We start from the raw sequence: 19,866 nt of genomic DNA, 5'->3' as shown, positions 1-19,866 counted from the left end.
GGAAGTATTTGTTCCACAGTAATAATTATTAGACTTAATTTAGTCTAGGTTGAAATGTCTCTCAAAAGTCTATACTTAGAGTACTATCAGAATGTGTGATTGTGCTATGTAAATGTTGAATCTTAGATCCCAAAGCAGTAAGAAAAACACAGGGATGAATTGAATGAATAAATAAATGATCCTATAAAACTAATGAGAGTAAAAAGAGTGGCCAAGACTGTAAAAGTTGCACTGGAGTTCAGACTCAGGTATTACATAAAGGACGATCGTTACTGTATATTTCTTAAGAGTAGAGAGTATGGTGCAGAGAACCTGGACGAGCTTACATCTGAAGGCTTGCAGTTTTGCCATTGACTTCAGTAGGAATTATACCAGACCTTGAACATGGAATGGGAGGTGGAATTTCCTTTTGTTGCCAGATCTTTGTTCCCATGAGTGCTGCTGTGGGGATGATATTCAGATTCAGGAAAAACAAGAAAATAGTGTTCTAAGCCAGAAATTACTCATGCTACAAGTAAGTTAGTACGCATCTCTATGGTCAGAAGGAGGCCATCATAATGTGCCCATATCCCTCAGGAATAACGAAATGGAAAATTATTTTCTTTTTAAATACATATTTTTGATAACTAAACACTGAAAATGACCAGAACGAAAAACATCTGTCACTGCTTAAGGTCATGGGTTACTAATGAATGTACTGTTATCAATAAATAAATCATGAATGAGTTGCTCTTCAATACATTATTAATGTATATTAATTTTTCACATCTAACATTAGCATGCTGTATTGTTTGTATAGACATTCAGGCTATGATGCTGTTTAAACATGAAGCAGTACTTTCTACAAACCAAGGACAGGTTGATAGAAAGCTCCATGGACTGACTACCATAGTATGAACTAGAGCCAAAAAAAATGGAAGGCCATTGGACTAATTTTTTTCAAGGCCAGCGCTAGAAGTTGAGGTACTTTGTGAATTAACCCCTAATAAAAAGTGGCAACCAACTGTTGTGTAAATTTATGATAAAACTTTTGAATCGTGTTGGACTTTAACCTGTGAATGCATACAAAGCATCTAGGAAGATTCACTGAAGGCTTGAATGAGATTAAATAAGATTAAAAGAAAATTAGAGCTGCTCTTGGAGGTGGCCATATTTGTTGTAAAGAAATCATCTGATAGAGGACAATGGCTTCCTGTATACAAATGATTCCTAAACCAATCCTGGTTTCTATGAAAGTATTGCATGCCTCTCATATGAACAATATTCAGTCTATGGGTTTTTTGTGAACTCACTCTTTCTACCATTATTTGTAATGGTGGTGAGTCACCTATTATGATATTGCTTCTGTTTCCTGACTAGCTGATTGAAGTTTCTTCTGAAGAGGAAAATAATGAATAAAGAATAACAAATAGGAAATAATGTACTTCCTAGAGAGGGATTTTTTTTAATGATTATTTATCTATGTCAACATTTCTGAAGCTTTTTTGTGTCCTGAACACGTTCATAAATAGACAGTGATAATCCAGATATTCTGATAATGAGTAATGAGACAGTGTTCTTATTGTGTTTGTTTATGGAAAGATATCATTCAGGCATCTGTAGCTGTTTGTATACACTGTGCCATCTGTGCTGGATACCTGCCTATTAAACAGGTACTACAGGCACTTACCCATTGTATTCCATTTTAGTCAACTCCTCTCTAAAAGGTTGCATCTGATTTAGAGTGGGTTAAAACATGAGAATAACTGAGGCTGGGTACCGAGACTGAAAACATTGGACCTGATAACCTAAGAGATCAGTTTCCAGACTGGGTCATGACTTACAAATGAAGTCATAAACCCAATGGAAGCTTATTTGGAAAAGTTGGGCTCATACCATAAGTGTGTGGGAATATGTGGGAAGTGCTGATGTCAGGGTACAGTTACAGCAATGACTGCCGTGAGGTATAGACATGCTACAACTAGCTAAACTAGCTAGGTCGGGCATGGTTATCAGTTTGGCTGTGGTAGCCCCAGCAGTGTGGTTCTGAGTGCAAAGCTTTGTGTTCTGGGGCTAGACTGCTACTGCTACCCAAGCTAGCATCCAAAGTTAGAAATGTTTCCCTGTCCTTCAACAGGCTTTTCATGAAGCGGGTAATATACAAATTACTCGAACTCAAGCCCAGGGGTAGTGGTCAAAATGAACTCTGAATTCCTGTCTTTTAGAAATAAACTGTTGCAGAAAATGAATCCCAGTGGGATATGCTCAGATTTATTTTTTTTTAACTTCAGCATTATTTAACAAGCAGATTTTTCCCTGTTTGCCATCACATGCTAAAGCATGTAGTAGAGCAAGAACAGTGCCTTTTTCAGGGGCGCTGTCCTAGGCCCAGACAAGAACCAAAGACCAGCCCAAGCCTCCCCATGTTCTGCTCCAAGTGGAAGGCATATCCCTTCTTTACTTACCTTTTCTAAGACATATAGAGAGCATCAAGGTGATTCAAACCCGTCCCAGCCCCCAGGCAGCACTCCACACCCCAGTCACTCCGCAGGGACGTCCTGCGAGCGAAGGTGACCTGCCCATGACGGATGCCAGGGTGTCACTGCATGCGCGGCGTGGAGCAGGTGGGGGAGGAGTGGGGCAAAAGTGCAGAGGAGAGAGAGAGCCTAGGGCCTCCTGCCAAACCTGCCCCTTGCCCAGCCTGTCAGGAACACACCCGGGGAGGGAGGGATCAAAAGGGGAGCAAGTGGGAGGCACAAGGGGCTGTTTTTGACAGGGGGGTCACAGCTCATTGGGAGAAAATCCCCCCCTCCCCCCCAAGTGCAGTCACTGGCGATGTGGTTGTGGGAGAAGCAGGTTCCCCGCGGGTGGGGACGGGGAGCCCGCGTGGGCGGCGCGGGGAGCCCGTCCCGCGTGTCCCGGGGCGAGGACGGGGCTGGGCGGTAGGTGGCGGTGTCAGGCCGAGCATCTCCTCCCGGGGCTGGGCGAGCAAGTGTCTGGGCGGCTTCACTCTTCCTGCGCCCGGCCGAGTGCAAGCCCCCGGCCCTCGCTCGGGTTCAGCCTGGCTCCACGGCACGGGACTTCCCCGCGGCTCCGGCTCCCCGCCCCGCCACAGGAGCACGCGTGTCCCCCCGCCACCGCCCTTGACACGGCTGCCAGGAGCAGGACCCCCCCCTCGGAGCCGCTGGCCGGGCGGCGGCGGCAGATGTGAAGCAGCGGCTCGCACCCTCCCTTCCCGCGACGGGGACCCTGGGTCTCTTCTGATGGACGAGCAGAACCCACGTGGGTCCAGGCCTCTCCCTTGCCACACACAAGCCCCAGCCATGCCTGCGCCCCGGGAAAAGATTGTAAGTTTAGTGGGGACAAAGAAACCACCACTAGCTCCTGCCACAGGTTGCCCCCAGACATGCAAAGTCCGCTGCTGACATGGGGAGAAGGAAAGTCACAGCAGCTGCCATGAAGTCCACGCGTGCCCCCCCCCCCGCCCCTCCTGGCTGCGCTGGATCCCGGGCACCCGACGTGCCCCTTCCTCGGGGGGCTCGCCGAGGAGCCGAGTGATGCGGGGGCTGGGACGGGACTGGTCCTGTGGGAGTCGGGAGCGGGGTCTCAGGGCTGGCATCTCGGCCCCGCAGGACATTGGTGGCTGCAGCGACTGAGGGGTTTTTTTCTGCCCGGATGGGCTGGGGACCCTGCTCCTGTCCTTGGGGGGGGGGGGGTGACATCCCTCTGTCCTGGGGTACGATCCAGTTGCTGCAATCAAAGCTGGGAGTGAGCTCTTGCTGGTACAACACAAGCAGGTCCCCCTTTCCATTGGGATGGTGACACCTGGGACCAAATGTTGGCGGGGCATCCCCAGGATCCAGGGGCGGGCACACCTGCTCGGGGGCTGCCCCGGCTCGGGGTGTAGACGTGGTTACAAGGCTCCCGGGTGCCCATCTCAGCAGGATCCAATAGGATCCAGGTAGATCCAGCTTTTACCTTTCACCGAGAGCAGCCATCAGCAGGACCTCCGCCGCCGCCCTCCCTTCATCCCTCTCGCCTCCCCTCCCCTCTCCTCGCCTCCCCTCCCGGCCGTCTGCTATGAAATATGTATCGAGTTAGTAAGTGGTAGTAGCAATTCCTGCCCGAGGCAGATGGATCACTTTCATTTCGCAGGATGATTTCCAGCCCCGCCGAGGATTTCCCGAGTTGCAGCCGCGATCGGAGGCGGCGGCCGGGCTGAGCATGGAGGGCCATGCGGGCGCTGCTCGCTGCGTGCAAGGCGAGCAGGAGTGAGCGGCGGGCAGAGAAAGTGCAGGCGACCCCGCTCCGCTCGTCCTTTGTCTGGATTTGTCCCCTCTCCCCGGGGCATGCTGGCGGCCCCTCCTCTGGAGATTTTGGCTGGGGATGTGGAAGAAGCTGTGGAATAATATGGGTGGCAATCACTCCCACAAAACTCCCGTGTTTGATGAGAATGAGGACGGTAAGTAAGGAGCTGTCCATTGTACCTTGTGCTGCCCCAGCCTCCGCCTTACCCCGGGCCACTTCCCTTCCCACGGCTGGTGGTTTGGGTTTGGGATCTCACCCTCCTCGTTCACGGGGGGGCAACGGTTTGTATTCAGGATGCAAGCAACACGCGGTTCCTTAGCTGCCCTGGGGTTGGTAACCCTGCCTTCTTCTTGGCTGCTCTGCAGGACTGGGGTTACAGCGTTTAGGGGCTTGTTCCCTTTGGTTAGAAGACATAAATGGAGCTGACTGCCAAAGTATTCCCATCTTAAGTAAGCAAAACTCTACAACTCTTGGTTCAGGGATGATACTTTTATTAGCCCACTAAGAAATTGCAAAAAGAAAAAAAGATCTTTTTCTGCAAGCTTTCAGGAACATGTCCTTCCTCGGGCTCAGGGGAAATTAAAGATGGTAAAAAGTCCCCATAGGTAGAAAATCAACCATCTAGACTGTGTAAAGTATCTTTCTTTACATCTCATTTTTCCTTCTGAATGTTGCTAATCTGCTCAACTGGTCACGGTCACCTGGATTTTACAGCACACACGTAGCTGCATACAGTTATGAATGGAGATGAAATCCAGGGCACTTTCTGTTTCTTTTCCAATTGCCTCTGTGCATCAGCACCTTATTTCACCATTGTTAAGTGGAGACATGTTCTCATCCATATTTTCTTCCCACTTTTTTTGAAACTTTCTTGAGCCTGCTTTGCTACTTGGAGATTTTTCCCTCTGAGATAACACATGATGCAAAGTGTACTGTAACATCTAAAGAATGGCTTTGACCAGTGGAAGGGCTTGAATGCAATGGAGTGGTTCTTTAGTACCCATAAGCTTCAGTCTAGTTCTCATATGCACAAACAATATTTTATTGGTGTCTGTGTTTTTGAAGCAGTAGAAAAACGCATGTTATAATTAAAAAAAAAGGCATTTGCATATTATCACTGGACTTGCTTGTGATACCAGATGCATATGTGATGCTTAGTTTTGTGTGTTTGGGGTGTGAACAAATCAATTTCCCAGTAATTACAGACAAATTATTGATGGGTGTATATTTTATTCAGGTGATGTTATGGCACCACAGATTACATCATACTACATTAGTTTCTGTAGGTGCGTAATAGGTCTGTAACATATTACTCACAACTTTTCAGGAAGAAGCTCTTCTACTCAGCATAAGAGACTTCTATTGTTTTGCCATTCAAGAAGGATTAGGGGTGTTTTAAAGTTCTTTGAAAAATACCTTCCTTAATTTGCATTTCAGTCAGAAAACCCAGTTGTCATTCTCTTTTTCTCTGTGAAAAGTTAGTGGTAGAGTAGTTGGTGAGGTGTCATCGTTCAAACTTCATTACTTCTACATAAGTACGAATCAGAATATGCAAAATAATTCTGTTTTGATTTTTTTCCATGGGCACAATTTTTTTGTAATTCATCACTTCACTCAGACCAAGTGATGCAGTTTGCATTGGGAGAGAGAACCTGTGGTAGCTCCTGAGGAAGACAATTTGTGATAGCTCTGTAAGTATAACATCTTAGCCAGAAGTAGGCACAGATAGTTTTTTTTATCTCGAAGTAGCTAATCAATGTGAAGCCTAAGTGGAGGTCATAGAGTTGGTCTACTGTAACTCTGTAACGATACTGAGGTAAATCTACCTGTTTTTACTTTTATCACCAGTAGGATTTTAGACTGAGATAGAAAACCTCAAGATAGCTCAATGTAAAATCCACAACTTTATCTATCTGCAGTGACATAAAGTCTCAGTCATTAAAGTAAAAGTAAATGAAGGAGGGTCAATTGTGAATTGCTGTGGAGAAACCTGCATGCCACTCTGTTCTTTCCATGTAAGAAATCATTTCCATAGCACAATTGTTACTAATCACTCTAAAAAATAATGATGCTGCATATAAAACACTGTATTTATAGATCTATATATCATTATTATTTATTATTGCTGTTTTTATTCTTTATGAAAGCTCCAAATATCACCCTCACCCTTGTTTGTTAAAGTAGTAAGCTTACAGCAAACTTCCAAAAAAGTTCATTGCTATTGAAAGACTACCTTATATTACTTGAAATAATGCTTTTATCCTTTACTACAGTATACAATTGCTGGGTTTATAAATATAAATAAACATTAAAATGGATTTTCTAAAAGTACCTAAGTGATTTTGGAGCACAAAAAAATACCATTGATTTTTGAAAGTCTCCCTATTACAGCTAATCCCAAACCCTCTATAGTTCATAGTTTCATTAGTGAACGTTAGTATTACTGTTTTCCTAACAGAATATTCCCTAACACAATATTAACAGGTAAGCAAGTATATCAACTGAGAGTAGTTGAATAGTTTTATTTGTGAAGAGAGGCTAATTTTGCTAGAGGATAGCAATACTTATCAATGAGAATGGAATTGAAATGAATGAGAGTTGTGTATGTCTCTCTGAAGGCTTAATCAGAAATACATTATTTAATATATCAGATACAGTGTCACTGTTGCCTCTTGCAGTTAGCAAATAAAGAAACCCATATGGTATATGCCACTCTCTCACTAAAATGATGGACATGATATAAAAATATAGTTTTCAGATTGGATTTAAAAGCCATATGCCGCCACTTCATTAAATTAGATAACTGCAACTAACTTAATAACTAGCTCTATGGCATCTTTGCATCACAAACTTTCTACATGAGTCATAGAGAATTATATTTAAATAGCAGCTGCAAGGCACCATACTAGTGCTGGCAAATCCCAGGCCATTCACTTCCTGGAGTCACCAATCATCTCTTCCCTCAAGGGAGAATCGATCTCATTTTGGAGATCCCTACATCCCTACTTGATTGTGATGTTCCACCCCTTCATGTAAAGTTCATTCTTTCTCCCATTGTGTTTGTATTTGGGATAATCAAAGAAACGTTGAACTTGAAGAGATCTCCTTGTGTCCTATAGTGGAAACCCCTGCTGTTGCAGGCAATCACATCATATTATCCTCCTCATAAACATTCAGGCTTCATTTTAAAAAATCATAAACTTTTGCCCTCCCTTCTCTTTCTCAGAGAGCTCTTCCATAAGCTCTTTCTCTTTCTTGAATTGTATATAGCTTTAGGTATAACTACATTTTCCTTCCTAATCCTCAACATTGGACAGGTAAGTAAAAGTTTTTATTTTAGTCTCCACATAAAAAAGACCACGGGGTCTTTGGGAACAATTTACCTTCCCAATTATGAAGGTAAGAAAATGCAAGGAGGGCACCTTCCTCTGATCAATGGTGGTGAAATAAAGGCATTTTGAATGTGCTAAAGAGATAGGAAAACCAGACTTGAAGGATTGGATGGATCCAATATTAATAACTGTACAGGAAAGTGGACATTTGTTTCCAATGAAGAGAAATTTAAAATTTTACAGAAACATCAGTGAGAGGAAGGATATGAGGGAAGGGTATATTTACTAGTAATAAATGTAACTCATTTCCAAATTCTCAGTAATGGTAAGCATTACAAATACAGTACTGAGACTGACTGACAATCCTGGTTCTCCAAATATGCATCTCCTTTGTTATTTTCATTTAATTTCACTATATCAAGCTTTTAAGGGTATTTAAAATGTGGAGCTTGTATCGGGAGAATATCATTTTATACAGTTATCATAAATAATGACAAGGCATGACACTGCATAGTCCACTTACTGTAGCACTAAATAGTAATCCTTTGGATCTGTGGGGAGCTGGTTGCTGTGCTACATAAGCACGTGTTTAAGTGCTTTGCTGAATCCAGGCCTGAGATATTCTGCCTCAATGTACTGTACTGAATAATCATTTATCATAATGGACATTTTAAGTATGAATGAAGTGTGAGCGTGTAAAACTGACCCCGGTGCAGAGGGGAAGTACCATGCTTGTACTCCATTGTATGTTCAAAATAATGTTTGACAGGAACTTGTGTTTGCCCTTAGCAGAGGGATGAATTTCACCCAGTAGGGTCAGACTGTTCATTTACCGTTAACTTTTTGTGTCAGCATAAAGCATCATCAAAGCCTAGTCAGGAAAATTACCTTTTTCTGCCTAATTGTATGTATGCAGGTATCTCAGAAAACAAATACATACCAGTATACAGTCTATGCCTGGAAATGCATGAAATCTAAATGTAAAATGCCTTATAAAACGAGGTCTATAACAAAGGAAAAACATGGAGCAAGGGAAAGAAACAGAAGGAATCTGTCAACACCACCAATTGCATGGCCATTCAGTAAGATGAGTACAATGTAGTAGTTAATATTTTACCTTTCTTCACTACAGCATTCCTTGTATATGGTATGTCAAAAAGTGAGTCATTTAAGAAAGGTGGAATGGGTATTTATTGCTGAACAGATTTGGGATATCATGGCATGTTCAGTCAGCATTATGGAAGAAGATTAAAAAGGCAGAAATATGAAAAGGAGAATGGTTTATAACAGAAGTTTACTCAAGGTAATTATGCATTAGTATACCAGTTTATAGAATAACTGAATCAGAGAGGCATAAGCTTTCATGAGTAAGAGCACAGTTCATCAGATGCTACATTTATGCCCAATACAATAAGTATCATGTTTGATATTGGTCATTCCTATTTTAATTTTAAACACTTATTTAAAATAAAAACATCTTGGAATGAAATGACTTTTAGAAGCAAATGCATTAATCCATTTAAATAAAATACAAGTATATTTTTACACCAAGTACAACATGCTTGAGGTAAACTTGTATAACACTTTTCATTCCGGGTCTTACAGCACTTCAAAAACACAAGTTTCACCCTTGTGCCAGTCCTCAATATTGCATATCGTACAATAATATTGGATCCTTACATAATGAAAATGAGGCATAGAGAGATTAAGTACTTAGACCATATCTGTTAAGTGAGTTACTGACTTAGTTTAAGCATCTGCTTAACTCCAAACCAGTATTTAGGTCCCTTTGATTAAATCAAGGCTTGAGTCGCTCACGTATGTGTTTACATCATGCTGCAAATAACACTGTGGAATTTCATCCCAACATCCTTTCACAACCAATGGTTTTTGCAATAATTTTGTGTGAGAAATGCGGGAATTGCCTATGTGCTGTTTTGATGAAATATTTTGATTGATGTCTCATTCATTTTAAAGAAAGATCTGAGGTTTCTACTGAGATGCAGAGAAGCTGGCAATGAAAAGGCTAGCTCACAAATTAACAGCTTGTGCTGAGTGTACCCAATATACAAACAAATAGTATCTAATCAAAAATCTTGCAATGATGGATTCAAGAAACTAAAGGCAGCCCATAATAGTTAAACTTACATAAACTGCAGGGAGAGCTAGAGACCTCTGTGAATGAGTAGGCAAAGGATATGCAATGCTGAGTTGTTGCCAATGATAATATAGGCAGAAGGCAGGGTAGAAATGCACCTTAAGGACTAACTGAATCAAAGATACATGAGCGTTCATAGCATCTGATATAGTGATTACTTGCTCAAGAAAGCTTATGCATCTTTGATTAAGTTAGTCCATGAGGTTCATGACTACCCTGCCTTCTTCCTGACTTCAGACTAATATGGCTAGCTACCTCTCTCTGCTTAATGATCAGATACTTATAATCATCCTGTTGCCAGACAACTATCCCTGATAATGTCCAAAACAGCTGTGTATCAGCTCATAGATTCATAGATGTAGGGTCAGAAGCGACCTAAGTAGATCATCAAGTACGACCCCCTGCCCTGGGCAGGAGAGGTCCAAAGAAGCTATTCCAATTTATTAGGTAAAAACAAAAAACTATTTTTGAACTATCTTATACCATTGTGTATAGCCTTTGAAAAACAATAACATAAAGCAACTCAGTCAGCATTGTAGACCTAACTGCCTGTACTTTGGACAAGGGGTCAAATCCAAAATAGGCCTCTGGTGCTCAAAACAGACTTAGATAGAATTGAAGTGTCTAAGTCTAATATTCCAATCTATCAGCTGTCTCCAAACCCTGGACATACCTGGCTTCCTTGGTTGACCACCCATTTAAGTTGAAAGCTCTCTAAATGCTCAGTTCTGCATCTGCATATACCTAGAACTGCCCTGGCCTGAGCAACTTGGCAACTGTCTTCTTCCTAAACCGAAGTGGAATTGAGAAACTAAGTGTTCATCCACAGACCCCTGAGGGGCTTGAACTGAAAGGAATTTTTAAAATGTGCCAAACACACAACAACAGGAGCTGAGGTCACAAACTACAGGTGTAGTCAATTTATTTTAAAACTAGCAATAATAGTATCTCCTTTTTATAGTCCGGCTGCGGGGTGATGGGAGGGACTAGATGACGTCTCCAAGTTCTTTTTAGCCCTGTTTTCTCTGACTCTGATACCTAATAGTACATGAGTCACCCAGGCAATAGACCAAGGTTTAATGCTGTAAGAAATACCCCACACTTCCCAGGAGAGTGACCCACTGGTAGGCTATAGAGTACTATTCTGGGAGGCTACCCCTCCTTTTAATTCGGAACCAATGTGCACCAAAATGCCAAATTCATGGGACCAGAAAAGAGAGGGCACAAGTTGCTGTGTTACCATGTAGTTTAGTACTTAGAGTCTTTTATAGGGAGAGTAGAGTCCTGGGTTCTATTCCTTACTCTCCCTGGACTCTTCTGGTCTTTATTCCAGTGACTGTTTAACGTTAAATACAGAAATTATCTGAGAAGCAGTATAAATTAGCCTGTACAAAGCTCCATGCTAGCACAGTTGGATTAATAGATTCATAGACTGTGAGGCTGGAAGGGACCTTGGAAGATCGAGTCCAGCCCCCCTGCATGAACAAGGAAAGACAACTGGGGTCAGGTGACCCCAGCAAGGTGACCGTCCAGTCTCCTCTTGAAGATTTCCAGGGTAGGTGATTGAACCACCTCTGGAGGGAGCTTATCCCACAGTCTAGACACTAGGGGTGTGTGAAACGGGTTTTATTTGATTCAGATTCAGATTTAGCATGAACTGGGGACAGAGATTCAATTCGTTGATTTGGATCACTGCCCTGATTTGATTTAGCTGAATCCGAATCTGAAGATTCGATGCTGATTTGGAGAATCAGTGAGTCGGCCATAGACACAGTTTTAAATGTTTTTTCTACATACCTTGAGGTACCAGGCATGGCTTGTGAATGCTGTGATGGTGGGGCAGATGGAGCATCCCACAGGAGTGGGGGGGAGGGGATGGGGGGGGGCATTTGCTCAGCAGCAGACCCAGAAATGGACCAGAAGTTACTTCCAGTCCACATCTGGGTCCACAGCTAACAGCACAGGGGACCTCCCCACCATGTCCCCCCTGACTCAGTGATCAGCCACAGGGGGACCCCAGGTGCCCCCCCAAACCCAGGAGGCACCAGTTGCCGAGGCGTGGGGAGGGTCCCCCATGCATGCCACGGTGGACTTGGAAGTGGACCGGAAGTGCTTCTGGTCCACGTCTGGGAGTGCGTTGGGGACCCCCCCCGTGGGACGCTCCATCTGCCCCAGCATCTCAGTGTTCCCGAGCCACCTGGTACCTTGAGGTATGTCGAAAAAAAGTTTAAAGCCGTGACTATGTCCAAATAGTCAAATCTCTCTGAATCTCTCTGAATCGATTCAGAGAGATTAAAGGGTCTTGTGACTCAATTCAGATTCAGAGATTTGGCCACCAGATCAGGCCAAATCTCCACCGAATTGAATCAGCAACTGACACTTCGCACAGCCCTACTAGACACCCTAGCTGTGAAGAAGTTTTTCCTGATGTTGTGCCTGAAATGTTCTTCTAGCAGTTTGTGACCATTACTCCTGGTTTTTCCCAAGGATGCCCTGGTGAACAGTTGTTCACTGAGCCCTTGATGTACTCCCCTGATGTAGCAGTAAGCTGCTACTTAGTCCCCTCATAGCCTTTTCTTTTTCAGGCTGAAGAGTCCCAGGTCCCTTAGCCTTTCCTTGTATGGTTTGCCATGCAAGTCCCTGATCATACAGGTGGCCCTTCTCTGGACTCTCTCAAGCTTTACCACATCCTTGTTAAAGTGTGGTGCCCAGAATTGGACACAGTACTCCAGCTGCAGTCTCACCAAGGCTGAGTAGAGTGGGAGAATCACCTCCTTGGTTTTGCTGGAGATACATCGATTGATGCATGCCAGAGTATTATTTGCCCTGTTGGCTAAAGCATCGCATTGCTTATCTACTCTGGCTCACTTAACATTACACAGTGTAATGTTAGGCCTTGGGGTGCCTATCTTGCAGGCTCCCAAGACCCATCTAGCACAAGATAAATGATGGCTACAAGTTAAAATGACACATTCTAGATGGTGTCCAGTCTTTGCTCTGAATTTTATTTTGTCTCTGCCATTCACACACTGGTGATTATTTACCACTTTATTGTTTTCCTTGTAGAAAAGAATAACCTGACTCTCTGCTAGTCTTCTCTTTGGATAGGGAAAAATTACTTATAAGTGCCATGCAGCAGTTTCTTTTATATATTATCTATATATAAAAAGAAAAAGTAATTTTTTTCAGAGCATCATCACCTTTACTGAAGAAACCAAAATATTAAATCAAGATCATAAGATTTTTTTCTTTTATGGCCATGTTGATTTTCTTTTCTATTTACGTATCAAACCTTAGTAACAGTTTCAACATTATTTTGTTCTTGTGGCATTGAAGAGGCATAGTAATGAACCAGGACCCCGCAGCGTTAGGCACTGTAGAAACACAAAATGAAACAATGGTAACAACTACTAGGATCTTAAACTATAAGTTATGTGATGAGACAACACATGGATAAAGATGGGGAGGGAAGCACAAAGGAAGAATAAGATGATACTTGTCAACAGGATAGGTACTGGTATGGAGATACAAGCTGTGTAGCTGTCATAAAGATTTTGCATGAGTCATGGCAAAGGAGATTATGAGATTTATGGTGTTCTGTACATTTTAATTATGATTTTCCTGTCTCATTCTTTAAAAAAATGTTTGTATAATGTACACAAGTAAGAGGTAGCTTTTAAGAAAGTAAAATTATAATAATTTTTCTTGTGACCTTGGTAGTTGCAGGTTATCATTTGGGCAATTTTCTACAGAAAAGTCAACGTAGCATAGCAGGCACATCTGGAATGTTGACTTTAATGACTTGCTAATTATTTCTTCAAGTGAAAAGGTTTTATGTCCCTTTGTTTGCAAACCTTACACCTCTATTTCCATTACAAGCACTAGGAAATACTTGATCTCCCAAGTAATTAGAGTTAGAAATAAACAGTTATGTTTGCTTGTTTAAAGATAAATATAATTGCCATCAGTCCCTCTTCTATCAGGACTGCCCATTTTTGGTCTTGATGAAAACTTCTTGATCTTTTGTGCTCAGGACTTCTTTCTTGCACAAGTAGAAAGGCATCAGCTAAGTCTTCCTGATGAGTAATTTTTAAAGTCAGGCTCCTTTTTAATTCTTAAGGAATCTACCTTTTTACAAACTGGGAACGTTTACATGTGCGCCCAACTGCACAGTTGTTACTAAAGTACTAAATGACTAAAGTACTAAATGACTGTGTAGTAAGTGCTGTCACTATGCAGTCCCAGCAGTGCATGGGTCATTTCCAACCCTACTGTGCAGTAGCATTGGCGTCAAGGTTCATACCTGCTGATGCTACATTGCTGTAGTGACAAGCTACATCGCCATAGCTTGTTCCTATGGCAATGTAACATCTGATGCAGATGTTCCCACTGTGGCTGTGGTACCTGCCATTATGAGCTATATGGCAATTTTAGGTGTCTCATTCTATACAACATATAGATGTACTGGAAACCATAGTGTTTTGCTACATGTTTTACATGTATTGTACACTGTGCAACTTAGAATAAATCTAAGTAAATAATTGAGGTTAACCATATATTTACTGATACATCAGATGGGGTAAGTTGGGGAAATCTAATATACAGATCTGGGAAAGTTTCAGCTACAGGATAATTGGGATAAGTTTGGCTTCTTGCCTAAGTCTAGTCCACCTGCCATTACCAGCAGTCCTGATGGCTCATGTAAAAACAATTATGGTCCACTGGACTCTATAAACGCAGCAGTCCATCTGTCTGCTACATGTATCATGACTTTGGCCTCAGTTGAGAGTTGGAAAGGGGGAAGCAGGTTGGCAGAGAGTGCATGCCTGCAATGACTGAGAATTAACAGATAGTGAGCAGAAGGTAGCCATGGGGAAGAGAACCAACAACATGGTGGATTGAGAACTAGATTTCTTTTGTGAATTAATTAGAAATCAGAAAGTATGAGGAGCCGCAATTCTTATTTTCAGAACATGGTTTCTGTTCCAGTTAAAAGGGTATTAGAAGATTACCATTAGAAAACAATGCTATAGGGTATGGTCCTGGTTTTGATCAAATAGCTGAAAAAGCATGTTGCATTCAAATGTCTGAAGATCATAAACCTATTCTCAAGTAAGCTATATTATTTTCACCTTCAATTATGTTTAAAAAGCTAAGCTGTCACTACTAGGGAATCTACACTGTCAGGGATGTCACTGGTTGCCCTCATTCTTCTTTGACTGATCCAAGAGTATCATGATAGGCAGATGCTTCTTTTCCCAAAGTCACAATGTGTATAATCCCACAGGTCTCAGTCCTGTCATCGGTTCTGTTCAGTTTTAAGTAAAAGTGTTAATATGGAAACTGAGGATCTAGACTAGAATGCCAGTGTGACAGGACTGGGCCCCATGGGTGGCCGTGATGCCCCCTGATGGCCCTGCCCCACTCTGGCTTCTCAGGTACCCTCCTTTTCCTCTGTCCTGCCGCACCTTGATGGAATTATCTATTGTAAAGAAAAAAGGGAGGCTTCCCCAGGGTCCCAGAGTGAGCCTTTGTTTATTCATCAACCAGCAGTCTCTCCCAGATCCAGCTGATCCCATTCCTGCTCCTCAAGCTCTAAATGGGGCCCCATCTATGTTCCAGGGCATTATCTGCCTTAAGGGCTATTCATGGCCTCCTTCTGCCTCTACAGCCATGTCCATATCTTCCAGATGTTAGTCATCCACAGTTTAGTTTTTTTGTAGAGGCCTGAGCTCTCTTGGATTTAGCCCCCTGCTTTTCTCTGGGTGTAGGCTTCCAGCCCTGGCCTACTGATTCAGGCCCAGCTGTTTTGACCTCAGCCATCTCTGGTTATTCGGCATCTAGGCCCCTTGGCCCTATCTTATGCCTTAACTCAGTGTTCAGCCCAGCTTCCCCTGGTGTGTCTGGCAAGGCTGCTCTCAGTTCTGCCTCCTTCTAAAGTGTTTTGGCTTCTGCCCCATGCAGCCCACTGGGTCTCAGATCCTGAAAAGGCTCTATGCCAGGTGCCCCTACAGTACCATTGTGGCCTCCAATCCACACCTTACAGCTACGTCCAATCCTCCAATCAGAAAAAAAATGCAAGTCCACTGGCTGTATAACTAAAACTCTCCCCACACTGGGTCAACAATTCCTTCCCCTCCAGGCTATAAGTTTCCTTAGCTCTCTACTTGCATCTTGGGGACAGCCTGGGTAGAAACCAATCCCTCTCTGCAGCCATCCTGCTCAGGAGCTCCTCTTCCTGCCACCTGCAGGATCTGAGTGATCACTTGTTCACAAGCACTGGCGTTATGAGCCTCCAGAGCCCCGCCATTTCCTGATAGGTGGCTCTCCAGGCACCCACAGTGGGTTTGACATGATGGCTAGGCTATAATGTGCTGTTTTCCCCATCTGGGGACATCCCTGCTGTGGCTCTCCCCCTTAAAGTAACAGGAGACCCTGGCTCTGTGTTACAGTCAGTAATATGAGAATGATGCACAAATCTGTCGCTCTTCTATAGACAGTGCTACACATTGTGAGAAATTGCACCTGAATGAAAGATGGTTTAAATTTTATGACGAGATCACTGAGGTGAGGTTAGTAGGAAGAGATAAATAGTGAGACACTGAAAAATACTGTAATCTTACCCAGGCAGACAGTGGTAGGTCTCAATCCTGCAGAGACTACCAGCTCTGATTAATTAAGTACTGTGAGTATTCCCATTAGCTTCAGCTGGATTACACACTGCATCAATCTGAACACATATACCAGTGGCTGCAGAATTACTGCCCTGTTTATGAACGCCGTGTAGAAGTGTAGTATTTCCTCTGCAACTGAAGAAATTAATTAAAAAAGAGGCTCCTATCCCTGCATTGAACATGCTTCTTTAAGCAAATCTTACTTTTAAACTAAAATCCAAGTGACTCAGTAAGACTTTTGCATATATAACAAATGCAGTGTATTTGCGGTGTTAGCAGAAGAGACTAATGCATATTGATTTTCATTCTTCTCTTTCCTGCATCATGCTCTGTGGAGTTTAGTCCCCACTACATTATTTCCAAAGATAATCAACTTTTCTAAGGTTGAGTTTTAAGTTAATGTTCAACGGAATGGCTAAAACTAGAGTATAGTTTTGGGCTGGTTTAGATACAATTTTATTTATGTGAAATACATCTGGCATTGATTTAAATATTATAAGCATCACATTGACTCATCTCTAGGAGTTGTTTCTGTTCTTCTTCTGACATTTCCAAATCAGTGCAGTAGTTAGGCTCTAATCTGGCTTACTTTAATAAGAATATTCTTGGTATAACCTGTCATTACAGAAGTTTTACCTTCATGAATCACAAGTTTTGGGTGGAAAAAAGAAGCAAGCCACCAGTTCCTTCATCTATAAGCAGTAGCATTTTTTATTATTGCAAACATTTTTCTTTCAGAGTTTTGCTTAACAGACATCTGGCAAAACTTAAAAAAAATGTAGACTATTATGCATTTGCAAACTTCATTAGGAAATAATTGTAGTTACACATCAACTACTATCAGAGAGTCAGCATTTGTCAAGAGTTTCTAGCAGTGGCCATGTAAACTATATGTAAGGAAATATTGTGGTATCTCAGACACAATGCAGTAAATGTTGATAAATGTTGATTTTTCCTTAGGTTTTTTTTTGGTCTACAACTAATTGTTTTTCCATTCTAATAGCCAAAAGATTTGGTCAAATCCTAGTCATCCCCTGTTTTGATCACCATAATCTTCTGTTGTGGCTTCCTTAATTTCCATATTGACCCCTCCATTCTGTCTAGAAAGCAGCTGACAGGTTAATCTTTCTCACCCAGTCAAACCATATTGCACCCTTTTCTGAACTTCTCTCCAGTGCTTCAAGTTCAAATTTCTCATTTTTTATGTTTCCATGCAATTATTTGATTTTTGCTTTTTTGTGTCCCACTCTATGCCTTTGTACCATCAATGATACCAGTCTCCTGATGCTATTTCTTTTTCTCTGGTGCTGTCATCTTCAAGCCTTCTGTTATGCCACTACAGCTTGCCCCCAACCTCTTCCCACATACTAGTCCTCACTCAGATGACTCGTAAGCACTTCCTACCTCCATACAGTTCCACTGCTGCCTTCTCCACCACGGCTGGATAGAGAACAGTTGTTTTGCAAAAATCCTGGAGCACTCAAAATTTTATTTTCTTCCAAAGTAAGTGAAATTAGACTGTTCTGACTATTGTGAGAAAGACATACCCCAGAATAATCAGTGGCTGAAATTGCATTTTTTTTTTTTTGTGACAGCATCACACTGCTGACTCACATTGAGTCTGTGATCCATTATAACGCCAGATCTTCCTTGGCAGTGCCACTACTTACACCAGTGGTGCCAAAACTTTTGGCTCTGTGGGCCAGATAAGTCACATGGGACTGGTCTGCAGTCCAGATCCCATGCAGGGCTGACATGTAGGGTTGATCTGAGGGTGTGATCCGACCATGTGCTGGCCCAGTCTGATGTGCTGGAACTATCTGTCCACCAGTCTGATCCTGCATGCCTGAATCCAGCTGCACACTACCATGATATTTTATGCAGGGCCACAATATCTAGCTCACAGGTCTCCCCATAGGTTTGGAAATTTGGTAGCAGGGGAATGGCATTGTAATGTGAATGTAATGTGTGTAACAACGGGAGGAACCAGGGGATAGTTTGCAGAGCTCTGATGATAGTTAATTTGGACTGTAACTTCCAGAAACCCCCAGGGACTGGAGTGTACAGGAAAAAGGAAGAGGAAGTTTGAAACTGGAGGAAGAGAAAGACAGAGCAGCATGCACGTGAAACCTGGTTAGTCCTATGCAGAGGAGTGCACAATGGAGCTGGAGATCTCATTGGCTCAGTCAGCCAGGATTGTGGACCAAAGGAGCTGTACTCAGAGTTGGGGGCAGCTGCAAGCTGCTGTTTGAGCACTCTAAGATCTAAAGGCTTGTTGGGGACACCTCCAGAGGTGTGGGGGTGGAAATTAAGGTGCTGAACACATGTTCCCAGAGTGTTAATATTTCTTTACCTTTTACCTGTTCCCTCCCTTTGACCCATTGGCTTGTGACCCCAACCCCTATGGTTTTCTATATAAAAGTAGGAACCCTGCCTAGCTTCTTGTGCGCATTTTTGATATTCAAGAGTTGGCACAGCATTTAATGCTGCCACCACTCTTCTGATGCCAGATTTCTGAACCCTTGGAGAGCATGTCCCACAGGCTGGGGGTTGAGCATCCCTGCCTTAGATAGTTATTCCTTGTTCTGTAATTGTGCATTAATTTTATCATCCAAAGCATCCCAGAAACATGAAAGATATCAAATTTTACCATTTGAAATGGAAACTTCACAACAGGAAGAGAAAAGAAGCTAACCTCAACAGTGGCATACACTTTCTAAGCCTATGCAAGAAACACAACTTCATTCCTAATTTCTGCCTATTTATGTCCTCCCTGACATCCTGTCACACTTTTAGCTTCTCTCATTCCTTGGAGTCTCAGAACAGCAGAAACTTCCTATGCCCGAAGGATGATTGTGCCCGAAAGCTTGCTAAGAACTGTTTTCCAACTACTCAGTTGGTCTAATAAAAGGCACCACATCAACTCAGAGAACCTTGCCTGCCTACCATCCAAGCAAGACTGTGAGGATGACTGCAAGGTGGTGTTGACAAATCTGTAGCCTGCCTTCCCGCACTCCTTGCCCCCTATGCCTCTGCCTGCCCTCCCCTGCCTCTACCATCCACTCCTTCCCTTCCCAGCCCTGCCCTTCCTCCCTTACCTTCAGGTCTGGCTCCAGACCCTCCAGCCTTGCTGGGAGTAGCTGCCACTACTCTTTGTGGCTGGGCTGGTCTATGGTCAGGCTGGGGCCATGCTGCTGCTGACTGCCCTAGGGGAGCAGAGCTGTATCAGTAGGAGAGGGGGTGGATGAGGGAGGTACGCTGCAGGAGGAAGCAGTGGGAGGGAGAGGCAGGATGCAGGGAAGAACAGTGAGTCAGGGAAGCAGGGAGTGGAGGGTGAGGGGTAGGGGCAGGCACAAGCAGAGTGGGGCATGTGGCAACTGGGAACAGGGGGGTGGGAATGGGGGGCACAAGAAAC

The 19,866-nt window shown here is 43.1% G+C and overlaps 1 protein-coding gene across 2 annotated transcripts in view; it reads left to right on the top strand.

Moving 5' to 3' along the window:
* The first annotated feature begins 4,048 nt into the window (after window positions 1-4,048).
* Window positions 4,049-19,866, top strand: part of STK32B (serine/threonine kinase 32B) — a 325,870-nt gene continuing 310,052 nt past the window's right edge. The window contains exon 1 of one of the 2 annotated variants that reach the window (XM_019479582.2): window positions 4,049-4,441. In XM_019479582.2, the coding sequence (XP_019335127.1) occupies window positions 4,366-4,441 (76 nt within the window). In that variant the 5' untranslated portion in view covers window positions 4,049-4,365. The remainder of the gene's footprint in view (window positions 4,442-19,866) is intronic. The other variant, XM_019479571.2, reaches the window with a different exon arrangement.

Source organism: Alligator mississippiensis, chromosome 2 (assembly GCF_030867095.1).
Source record: "Alligator mississippiensis isolate rAllMis1 chromosome 2, rAllMis1, whole genome shotgun sequence".
Taxonomy (NCBI): Eukaryota; Metazoa; Chordata; order Crocodylia; family Alligatoridae; genus Alligator; species Alligator mississippiensis.
This window is presented reverse-complemented; position numbering and strand designations above follow the sequence as displayed.